Source organism: Drosophila kikkawai, chromosome 3R, assembly GCF_030179895.1.
Source record: "Drosophila kikkawai strain 14028-0561.14 chromosome 3R, DkikHiC1v2, whole genome shotgun sequence".
NCBI classification, from domain to species: domain Eukaryota; kingdom Metazoa; phylum Arthropoda; class Insecta; order Diptera; family Drosophilidae; genus Drosophila; species Drosophila kikkawai.
The window spans coordinates 21,160,664-21,172,257 of record NC_091731.1 but is presented as its reverse complement, the minus strand read 5'-3'; the positions used below and the strand labels follow the sequence as shown (position 1 = coordinate 21,172,257).

Below are 11,594 nucleotides of genomic sequence, written 5' to 3'. Positions count from 1 at the left end.
GGCACGCTACGCTACGTTAGAGGTGGAAGTCGTAATAGAGCGGAAGATTTGAATTTTCCCTGCCGGGATAACGATTCAGGAAATTAAATTTTTTAATGAGAAACAAGATTTGTTGCTTAGCTGCTTAGTCACATAGAATATTTTCGACACCTATAGGCCTCTCCATTGATAAAACTAGCATTTTATATATATTACAAATTAAATTTAGGCTATTAAGTAATATTTTATATAATAAAAAATTTTTTTTAAAAATATATCTCTTAATTAAAAAAAAATATATTCATAAACTGTATTTCCATAAATATGTATTACGTTTTTTTACGTGATGATGTTCCTGTTATCGATAGCTTGGCCGTTGAATCTTGTCCATCCCTAATCACGTTTACGTAAATCCAGCACAATTGGCCGTAAAATGTCGAGAAATTTGTTTTTATCAATTACAAACTTTATTAGGAACGTGGAGCGCCTGTTCCTGCCACATGGAGGACATCCCCCAGGTTGGTAATTGAATTATTTGCCTAAAATTCATCAAATTAAGTTCACACATCTTCGAAACAGCGCTGGCTTTGGCCGGTTTCCAGCACGAGCACAGCGGCCTCTCTGGCCAGAAATCATCCCAGGAATTCAGCCTGAAGCAGCTTATTGGCGATGGCATCTTCTGGGCCGTACCCAAGCACAGGAGATCCGTGGAGAAGCGACTCAAGCGGAAGTTTGGTTATCCGGAATATGTATGGAAACCTTTGCGGGAGAAGAGGAACATCCGCTCGTGCCTGCAGTGTGGTCATGACCACGAGCTGGGAGTCCTGTGTCGTAGGTTCTCGTGAAATCCATTTTAAAGTCCGAATATAATCAATCTCCAACCCTCAGCCTTTTGCTACCAGAAAGTCCTGAAGGAAACTGAGCTCATGCAAGAAAAAATCCAGGAGAATCTGGGCTTAGATCCCGTCGACAAGGAAGTAATCGTTCTGTACGAGGGAGAGAAAGCCGAACAGTCTGCCGAGGAGCTGAAGGGCAAGCGCATTGTCGAAATGAAGAAGCCCCGTCCCATGTGGTTCACCAAGAATCTGCTACAGAAATCCACGCAGCAGTTGTCCGAAACCAAGGAAGTCAAACCCTCCGACTTGGCCTAGGTCCATAGCTATAATTGTGCATTAAAACTACCATTTTGTTATCAACATGCCACTATTTTACTATTTGTGAATTGCAAGGACTTGGCTTGCTTCAGGAATCCATTGTTAAAGTCCTGGGCACTCATGGGTTTTCTACCTTCCACGCGTAATTGTACAACTTCCAACTGACTCTCCTGGTCGCAGCCTATCAAGAGAGATTTCCGCTTGCGTTGGAAGCTAAAATGACCGGGTTGTAGGATGGGCAAGGGGCTGTCAGGTAGCCGGATTTCCAGAAGCTGTACTTGCTTGTCCAGAAAACTTGTGGTAAGGGGTTTGTAACCATATAGGGCTCTATGCAGGCGGTATATATCAGAGGCAGAGAGCTTAGACCAGTTTATCTCTGTGATTTTGGTTGTTATTTTGGGAGCTAAATGAAAGTTGGCTTAAAAATGGAATATATTTAATTTGTCGGATATTTTACCATAACTGGCAGCTGTATTATCCTGGGGCCTAGCTTCTCTTAGTCTTTGAGACAAGTTGTTGACAGTATCCACCAGTAAATCAGCTCCTAATAAAGCTAAAGAAGAATGCAACTCTGGCATGAAAACGTCAGGTTTAATGGGAACCTCCTGCTGAGCTAGCACCTGAAATATAACCATTGAATATAACTGATTCTTAGCTTAAATAATCTATGAACTTACAGCACCAATATCAAACCGATGTGGTTCAATTTTCATAATAGAAACCCCAGTGCTGGCATCACCCTTCATTATGGCATAGATAATGGGAGCAGCTCCTCTCCATCGAGGCAAGAGACTGGCATGAACATTGATCATTCCCGCGGAGAATCCATTAATAATGTTAGCAGGTATGAGGTGACCAAAGGAGACCACAACTCCCAGGTCGTAATTGGAACATACAGAGGCATCTATGGGCCATTTCTGAAGCGGCAATTTCTCTCGCTCTGCATAGCTCCTCACGCAGTTGGCGGGACTCTTGAAGGAGGTCACCACACCCAGGCGGTCACTAGGGTAAATAATATTTTAAAATCTTTTTAAAAGTTAATTTTTTATCAAAAACTCGCCTGCAATTTTTATGCAGCGCCTGCAAGCTGGGCAGGGAAAAGTTGTCGGTGCCAAAGAAGAGAATTTTGGGTGGGTGGCAGGTGGCATTGCAGCGCTTAATGATAGGGCACACATTCTGCCATACTTTTCTCTTATATTTGTAGAAATTATTTACTAAAGTCTTGCCGTAAAACATTGGAAAATGTGTTGGATAATAAGCCGCGTAAACAAAACCAGCTGTTCTTTAAAGCAAACTGGTCACATTGCGCAACTACGTAACGATAAGCGGTAATAACGTGAGAGAAATACTGCAATTTGGGAGATGATAAGAGGAAAACATTATTTAGTACGATGAAAATACTGCTGCTTAAAACTATCGTCACGAATTGTAGTATTTTTTGGAGTTGCAAGCACGGTCACACGAATGAGAACGCAACAAAAAGGAAATCAAACGAAATCTACGAAAAAAACATTAGCTTTCGACTTCAGCTGGCCTAGAAATCGGATGCAAAGATCCTGCTCCCGCAGGTGACTCGCAATGGAGGCAACCGCTGCCAAGACCACGGCCCCGGCCAGTTCCGTATCCACCAGCTCCAATGCATCCAGCGACAAGATGAACTACGCACTGCAAGTGGCTCTGCAGACGATAAAGGAGCGATGCATTCAGTTGCAGCGCCGCGTGGCCGGCATGGAGGAGGAAAACCAGCGCCTGCGGGAGGCCTCCGCCATGCCTCCTCCTGCCGGCAATGGAGTGGCTGGCACCGGCGAAGTCCTCTCGCTGCGCGCACAGGTTTCCGAACTGCAGCGACAGAAAGAACAGCTGGAGGAGCACATCGGCATGATCTCGAACGAGAACCGACGCCTCTGGTCGCGCCTCTCACAGATCTCCAAGGACCAGCAGCAGCAGTTGGCCCAGCAGGTGCCCAGCTCCCCCGACTCGCGTGCCAACCTGAGCCAGAACCTAGTGCGCTCCAAGACCTTCACCCAGCACTCGCCGAATCCGCACCTGCGCCACAAGATGCTATCCGATGGCCTAAGGGACCTGAGCCTGGAGGAGATAGCTCTGGATGACTTTGGGACAGGCGATAGCGAGCTGGCCTATCCCTACAACCTGCAAGTGGAGGAGCCGACCACAGAACCAGATGCCAATGTGGATGCCAAACGCTGCATGGACGGGCTGCAAGAGATGCGGCGCGAGGCAATGAAGCAGCAGCAGGAGCTGAGCTCGGCGCTAACTTTGCTGGAGAGCCGTATTGGTAAGGGATCGTTAGTATTAATAGTAGCCCCATGTAACCACTCCCGCATCTTTGAACAGCGCTGCACCCCTGCCCAGATTGCGCCCAGAAGTCGGCTAAGAAGCCGGAGATGGCCGACAAGAGTCTCGAGACGGATGAGAGCCTCAGCAGTGAACTCAAGCAGTATCCAATCGAGTACAATGGACATAACGGCACGCCGCCCAGCCAGCGCATCAACATCATCCAGGAGAAGATAAAGGCAGATGCAGCCGATGCCATGGAGAAGACCTGCCCCATGTGCGGCAAGGTGTACAACAGCCAGGTGACCTTCAATGCCTTCCGCGAGCACGTGGAGATGCACTTTATCGACGACGCCCTCGAAGGAGAAGTGGAGAGCAGCGTGGAGCGGCAGTTCGAGTTCGTGTCGCACACAGTGGGCGACTTCTGACCCAGCCGGCGCATCTATTTCGCCACCGAGCTCTGACACTCTCCACTCTCTGTACTAAAACCAAAGCTGTCCGCGAAGTTTGCGACAGCCACTGGCTGCAGTTTGACTGCCCAGATCAGCGTGCTTGTTACGTTTCTATTGACTAGGCATATAAGCGTACATCTACATATACATATATCAAAAATCGTTTACATTATTCTAATTTTAATATACATAAACCGCGAGTGTGCATGAATACTTAGCTATTAGTGACAGAATACGAAATACAGTTAAAATGTAAAGCCTTGAAAAATGTTAAGCCACTTTCTTTGGGTCCACGAGCGAGCGAGAGATGATGGAAAAGTGAAACCGCCTTGGCCGGCCCAGCATAATAGCGACAAATGATGTTAGCACCGCTTGTGGCCATTGTCGGTCTAATTGGATCCTCTTATCTGTGAGTCACCCACTTATGGAACGTTCGACAAAGAAGTTTGCGGTGAAAATATAGTGTGCTGTAACTGGTCAGAGTATTTCCCAGCGGTTATGGAAGTGACGTAGTCGAAACCTGTCCGGCAGCTTCTGCCAAATATGGATGATTCAATTTGAATTCAAATTATTTGCCAAAAATTTGGCCATTAGATTGCCATTGATAACAATTCAAATGCAAAACTACTTTCTTTGAATGCATTCGTAGTACGAATTTCGTATGATGGCACAGCGGGCATTGAGCTTGTTAAAAAAATTAATTATTGTTGGGGATGCATAACAAGAAGAAAATTTGAATATGATATATCATACCTCACTTAATATTAAATCAATAATATTCTGAAAATTTCGAAATTTAATGTTTCGAAAAGTATTGTAGTCGATAATATTAAAAATAATATCAAAAAATGTTTTAACAGTTACTTATTTTCTTAAAGTAACTTTTTATAATTATATTTTATTATTTATTAAATATAATATTGATTTATTTATTAAAAATTAAATTTAGATTTTTAATCGGTTTTTGGTGAAATATTTTTGCCATCCCTAATTATTATTTAAGGTATGCAAATTAGTTTTTTTGAAATAATAATACTTTCAAACAAATAAAGATCTTTGTTGGTTTTTCAAAAACCTTTATAATAAATATATAAAGCCTTGTTAGTGAATGTTGAAATTTCATCTTATGTAATGCTAAATGCTATTGTCTAAAATTTATATATTAAAATATTTCTCTTATTGAATTTAAAATTACTTATTTAATTTACAACTTCAACGTAATTTTATTTAGGATTCAGCTAATGTTAAACGTTTTAGTTAACAGAAAATGAAACTTAAAATAAATGTAATTATAATTAGCTTATCCAAAATTAGTATTAACCAGCTTGTAAAAGTAAGCCAGAACCTATTTTATTTAAGTACCAAACCAATTGTATTTTGAAAAGCCTTAGTTCCATTCACCAATTAAAAAACCCAAAGAATGTGTAAGAGTTCAGCAAACTTTGTCAGATCTTTTCCGCATTTCCACAGCATTTATATTTATATGGTTTTCCTCGACACATTGCGCAGACACACCAACAAATAGATCCATCATTTATCATTTCGAAAACAAACAGCTGCAATTAGAGCGCCACACTTGCTGCTAGTGGCTGCGGCTGGTGGTGCTACTGTTTGGCGCTAATCACGCCCCACTTATGCCTCGAATTTAGATCCGATTCGATCGGATACAGTTCCATTCCAATTCCAATTCCACATCCACTTCCAATAGCAGCTCCCCAGACGGTGAGTCGACGCTCCACTATAACCCCGCTATAAAAGTTATCGGGCCATTTGTGGGCCGTTTCAGTTGTTCGACGTTCGCAGCAGCAGCAGCAGCAGCAGCATTAGTAACTCTGCCACCGTTAGAGCACATCTCCCTCGCATTCGCATCGCATCGAATCGGTTCGGATAAATTATGTAAAATTTTCAAACGACTCGAGACAAAAGACAAAGACACACGCGCCCGCTAGAATTAATTAAATATATATAAACCCATAATCAGAACAATCACATCGGATCGCAGATCTGCAACAATGCAGTCGAGTGTTTTTCACAAGCTTTTACTACTGCTGCCTCTCGCCTATCAGCATACATCAAATGGTAATTGCAAGCCCAGAACGCACTCCCACTGGGAACTGCCTACCAGGAAGTGCGTGTGTGTGTGTGTTCGAGCAGGGAACTAATAAATCCCAAAATTATTAATATTAATAGTTAACACCCAGCGGGTCTAAACTCTTTCTCCCATATTCACCGGTCTCCATAATTAATCATTCTGCCATACCTTGTTTGGCTCCCGACATAAATGAGAGAGTCGTCGTCCGTCGATGATCGAAACAGAAGTGAATTTATTCACGGTCTTGGCTAATAGGATTACCGGACGACCAGCTTAGCTGGGCTGAAAGAAAGTGAAAACTATTTGAGGCATTGTTTTTCGCTACAATTTCGAACTTGCAGATGCCGAGACCAAGGTGACACATTGGAATTACGAGCTGCACGGCGAGAATTGGGGCGGCACCTGTGCCTCAGGAGTGCGACAGTCGCCGCTTCAGCTAGCGGTTCAAAAAGTGAGTTCTAAATTTTAAATGGGTTTGTAGAGATCCATAATTAAAGGAGTATAAGATATACAGAAGAATTTCTATAGTTATGTCTAGACTCTTTACTTTTTTTGTAAATAAAAAAGAAAAAAATTAAATTAAAATTATGTATCACCTTAATGTGTATTAATTATGCGAGCAAAATATTCAGGGCTAATTTGTATGCGCATTTATTAAGACCCCGTCTTGTATTTTGTTGATCAAAATCGGTTAGGAATTACTAAAAATATGTAGTTTAATCAGCCCACACATTTTAATCACAACAAATTCTTTCCCCAAGAATTTTTCCATTGTAAACTAAGAAAGATAAACATTTGAGGGACAATTTTAATATTTACTATACGGAAATGCAAAAGGCTCCCGGTGTAATGCTCTTTAAATAATTATGATGTTGAGTAAGTTCAAAAAGTGGAATATGTAATTTGATTATAGCATTGTGATACCCAACTTCGACGTTGAAAGTCTTTGACAGCTAATTTGATAAGCGAAAACGAGTTGTAGTACAAATTGCTCCCTCGAAATGAATGCCTATTTTACGCCACTTTTCACATTACAAGGGGTAATGATTGTTAAAGAAATTATTATTGTAAAATGAAAGAGCTGGCCAATTTATTTCAATAACTTTTGCTTTCTGTTAGTCGCTCATCGTGCCATTGCCCCGCATCTTCTTCGGAAACTATGATGTAAAGCTACGGGGACCGCTCACCCTGGAGAATAATGGACATTCGGGTAGGTCAGGTCTGACTTTTATATAATATCGATAATATAATACCGTTAATTATAGCTCACATGGATATACCAGCCACGACTAACGGCAAGAGGCCGTATATAACTGGTGGTCTGCTGAAGGGTCGCTATGTGGCCGATGGCTTCCACTTCCATTGGGGATCCCCGAACCAGCGGGGATCTGAGCACTCGATCAACAAGCAGCGATTCGATGTGGAGCTGCACATTGTCCACCGGAATGCCAGATACTCGGATGTCAATGAAGCCGCCAAGCACAAAGATGGTCTGGCTGTTATAGGAGTAATGTTTAAAATTGTCAAGGTAAGGGGGGTGTTTCTTAAAGGTTTAACGGTTAAAGAGTTATTTTGAAAGCACTAGAGAAATATTCTTAAAATTATACTCACAGCATTTTTCCTTGTAACACATTTCTAATCTAACTTCACGTGATATAAGAATTGCAAACGCCAGAAATAAAAATGTAACTTAATATTTCAAGGCAAAAAAAGTACGTGTCATTAAACTGAAAGTGTGTTTATTGTGTTTGTTTTGCTGTGTGCATATTTATGAATGAAATTTTATATATAATATGTGAATCAATAGAGTAGGTGATAAGAGTAAACCTTGGCTTAACTTTATGATAAAATTAGTAATGGGATTTACCAAGAGCTACCGCATACATATTCTTGTTCAATTCCCAGTTTAAATTCATTACTCTGGATAGTATAAATAACTTGAATATTAATTATTATTATCTAAAAAAAAATTATGTAATATTTTACACTTCTCTACAGAATCCAAATCGCCTCTTTCCTGGTCTAAACAAAGTCCTCGCCGAGTTGCCAAAAATCATCAATTACAAAGACAAGTCAGAGATCTCTGGCAGCTTGAGCTTGGGTCAAATGCTGGGCAACTTGAATCCCCGTGACTTCTTCACCTATCGGGGATCACTGACCACGCCGGAGTGCCAGGAGGCAGTCACCTGGACCGTGTTCTCTCATATCCTGCCGATATCCTACTCATCGGTTTCGAGGTTCTGGCGTTTGCGGGACTCTGAGGGCCACAGACTGATCAACAATTACAGGTTTACCCAGCCGCGAAATGGTCGACCGGTGTTTTATAGAACCGGCAAGGATCTGAGCGGGGCTTACCTGGGAAAGTGATGAAATTATTATTATGTTATAAGCTGTTACCTGTAAATTATGTATTTATTTTAGTTAGGTTATCTGTTTTTGTTAAATAAAATGTGTTTATTTAATATTTAGAAATATGTTTGCAGAAATTGCAGTAGTAACTATTTTATTTGATTTTCTATTGCATCTTAAGTTACTTCCATTTAATATATGCTAAAAGTAAGGGAATTGTGCAACAGCCGGGTCAAGAGCAGAGAATAAGTCGGTTGCACCTGCTCTGTTTGTTGCAACAGCTGTTTAATTTTTTATTAGAATATCGTAAGAGGGAGACTTTTCTTGATGAATGAAATAAAAATGAGTCTGAGGTGTTCAGAAATCACAATTCCTATAGTTTTGAAAGAAAAACGAATGTTGTTCTTAACCGTTATGTCAATAAGGGTTAGAAACTGAATAAAAAGAATTCAAGAGAGCTTAAGAGACTCGATATATTTAATAATTGATCACTTATAATAAAAAATGGAATATTACTTGATATTTGGGAAATTATAAAAAATGCACTGAATAATATTATGGAACAATTTAAAACAATTCTCTTTATTATTTTTAACAATACATTTTTTTCGGCACTGGACTGAATTAAGTTTTGGGTCAAGAGCAGTGGCACTACCGTTTTATGTATAATCAGTACTTGGGTTTTCACAACAAGTGTTTCCTTTACATTAAAAATGAAATTATAATTATCTTTATAAAATAATACAAATTCTCCGAATAATATTTAGGAATAATACCAATATCTTGGCAAAGTAAACGAATCGAATTAGGGGACCTATCTTGGAAATAATCTTCTTAATGGGTTAAGTGTGCTTATAAAGGATAATAAAACATTCTTATGATGACAACAAAATAAATACCTCATTTGTTACCCAAGTTCAGAAGTGGAAATGTCTTGGTTAAACTATAAGATAAGTATTTTATAAGTTTACCTTTAATCGAGACGGATTTCCAGACAGCATTTATAGGCAATAAAGCTATAACTTTTATAGAGATTTTATGAACTTTAAAACTTGAAAGACTAATGTTAAAAAATGAAATCTTTATTTTATTTAAAGCCTTTAAATAGGCTTAACTATAAAGCTGATATTAAAACCGTCAGTTTTGCAATATTCAACCATAGCCAGTTGCCCAGGAAATGATAAAGTGACCACTGATTCACTTTCAGTGCGAATCACCATCCATTCCAATAATTTAACCGCCGATGATCCTCCTTAATTACTCCCTTGAATCTTGAATCAGAGCAATCAGGGACTTACTTCTGTCTTAAGCGTCTAAGAAATTCTACAATTGTAACCGCCTTTAGTAATTACGGACTCTCGTTTTGGCCACAGTCAATTACCAAAGTGGTTTGGCAACCGTAAAAGTGTAAAGCGATTTGCAATTTTCATGTAAATTGTGCCCATAGGCACACAGGGCTAGGCTGAAAAGTGATTAGAACCGATTGCTCTTATCTGACTCTTATGCACACCCACTTGGTGAAAATTATTGCACTTGCCAGGGTCTGCCAGGGTATAAATGATCCTCCTCTGTTCCGAGAAAATCACAGTCTTGCTGCAATCTTCAAAGGGAACGGAACACAGAAGTGCTTGCTAGAAATGTTCTCCCCCAGTCTTTGGTTTCTGCTGACCGCCTTGGGGTGCACTCTTGCCTTCATAGGTAAGTGGTTTAGGATTAAGTTAGGAGTTGTGTAATTTTTGGAATATTTTTGCAGAGATACCAGAGGAATACCTCGCTGAAATAAGGGAAGATCAGGCAGGTGAGAGCGCTGCTGGTGAGTATAACTACGATAATCAAGGCGATGACTGGCAGGGCACCTGCGCCACTGGTGAGAAGCAGTCTCCCATAGATCTGATTTTTCAGGATGTAAGTTTTTACAAGAAGTTTTTAGAGCTTAAGGGATTGTTAATAATATATTTTGAACAGTCCAAGGTCAGTTCTATAAGCCGTCTGCGTTTCAACTACTATAATCAATCGCTGCGCACTCCTTTGGTGATAACGAATAATGGACACACAGGTACAAGATAATCTTTTCTAGTTTTCCCATCATCATCTATAATTTCCCTAGCAAACATGGTCTTACCCGTTACTCGCGATGGCCATCGTCCCTATATAAATGGGGCTTTGCTGCCCGGGGACTTTGAGGTCCAGAGTGTCCACTTCCACTGGGGATCGCGGGATAGCAAGGGATCGGAGCATGCCATTAACTTTGAGCGCTACGATGTGGAGATGCACATCGTCCACAAGAACACACGCTACGAGACTATGGCCGAGGCCACCCAGCATTGGGATGGTCTGGCCGTTTTGGGTGTGATGTTCAAGTCGGTTAATCGCCTGACTACCCAGCATTATGGTCTCAATAAGATCTTCAATCAGCTGCCGCGGATTGTGGAGTATCAGTCGAATGCCACGATTACGGGCCAACTGAATGTGGGACAGCTTTTGGGCAATATAGTGACAGGGCAGTTCTACACGTACAATGGTGAGTTAGGAAAGGCTTTATAATAATTATTACAACTGACGATCTTCTGTGAAGGATCTCTAACCACGCCGGACTGTGCGGAGGCTGTGACTTGGACTGTCTTCGACGATATTCTTGAATTTCCACATCGTCAGATCGCAAAGCTCTGGAACCTGAGGGACTCGCGGAGAAAGCCATTGATAAATAACTATCGCAGCTTGCAGGACACCAATCCGGGAATTAGAGATGTATATTATCGTGTTATACAAGATAGCATTTAAAGAAATATCTATTTTCTATCACTTTTTGAATCTAAATGAAGTTGGAAATTGGAAATATTTTTTCCTTATTCTAACTCAAGGAAGTTTATGATATTATTTCAACGCAAAACATCTTTACAATAAAAACGAGCTAATTATTGATAATTACTGTTATTACGTAATGTCAACATTTAATTAAAATATATATTTAATCAGTCTGAGGATCGGTTTATTTGAGAACAAGTTTTTAAACTCCCATTTAAGTGAGTTCCGGTTAGAGTGATTCAAGTATGTTTTGCTGATTATGAATTGTAATTGTAAAATTGTTATCCAAGGTCATCAAAATATTATATAATCGCATTAGCTCAAAATGTTTCCTTAACAAGAGAAACAAATATTTTAAAAGCCTCTGTTTTATAGCAATGAGCTTACAACAGAGTGTCTGCTCTTGCCTAAACTTATGCTAAGCTTTTCGTTCTCAGAAGAGCCATTAATATTTATTTGTTTAGCAAG

At 40.3% G+C, this 11,594-nt stretch overlaps 5 protein-coding genes across 5 annotated transcripts; 4 read left to right on the top strand and 1 right to left on the bottom strand.

Moving 5' to 3' along the window:
- The first annotated feature begins 347 nt into the window (after positions 1-347).
- mRpL32 (mitochondrial ribosomal protein L32) lies at positions 348-1,175 on the top strand. Its single transcript, XM_017182831.2, has 3 exons — positions 348-497; positions 559-810; positions 868-1,175. The coding sequence occupies exons 1-3, from the start codon at positions 413-415 to the stop codon at positions 1,128-1,130; spliced, it is 600 nt and encodes a 199-aa protein (XP_017038320.1). The 5' UTR covers positions 348-412; the 3' UTR covers positions 1,131-1,175.
- On the bottom strand, positions 882-2,460 carry LOC108086019 (methionyl-tRNA formyltransferase, mitochondrial). Its single transcript, XM_017182829.3, has 4 exons — positions 2,194-2,460; positions 1,811-2,135; positions 1,591-1,753; positions 882-1,536 (listed from the first exon to the last, which is right to left on the bottom strand). The coding sequence occupies exons 1-4, from the start codon at positions 2,367-2,369 to the stop codon at positions 1,172-1,174; spliced, it is 1,029 nt and encodes a 342-aa protein (XP_017038318.1). The 5' UTR covers positions 2,370-2,460; the 3' UTR covers positions 882-1,171.
- Positions 2,461-2,580: 120 nt separating this feature from the next.
- Positions 2,581-4,148, top strand: spn-F (Protein spindle-F). Its single transcript, XM_017182860.3, has 2 exons — positions 2,581-3,429; positions 3,489-4,148. The coding sequence occupies exons 1-2, from the start codon at positions 2,712-2,714 to the stop codon at positions 3,854-3,856; spliced, it is 1,086 nt and encodes a 361-aa protein (XP_017038349.1). The 5' UTR covers positions 2,581-2,711; the 3' UTR covers positions 3,857-4,148.
- Positions 4,149-5,704: 1,556 nt separating this feature from the next.
- CAH6 (Carbonic anhydrase 6) lies at positions 5,705-8,359 on the top strand. Its single transcript, XM_017182837.3, has 5 exons — positions 5,705-5,959; positions 6,314-6,423; positions 7,092-7,182; positions 7,238-7,500; positions 7,971-8,359. The coding sequence occupies exons 1-5, from the start codon at positions 5,893-5,895 to the stop codon at positions 8,337-8,339; spliced, it is 900 nt and encodes a 299-aa protein (XP_017038326.1). The 5' UTR covers positions 5,705-5,892; the 3' UTR covers positions 8,340-8,359.
- Positions 8,360-9,866: 1,507 nt separating this feature from the next.
- Positions 9,867-11,299, top strand: CAH5 (Carbonic anhydrase 5). The gene is made up of 5 exons (XM_017182833.2): positions 9,867-10,019; positions 10,075-10,226; positions 10,287-10,377; positions 10,429-10,842; positions 10,897-11,299. The coding sequence occupies exons 1-5, from the start codon at positions 9,959-9,961 to the stop codon at positions 11,100-11,102; spliced, it is 924 nt and encodes a 307-aa protein (XP_017038322.1). The 5' UTR covers positions 9,867-9,958; the 3' UTR covers positions 11,103-11,299.
- The last annotated feature ends 295 nt before the right edge of the window (positions 11,300-11,594 follow it).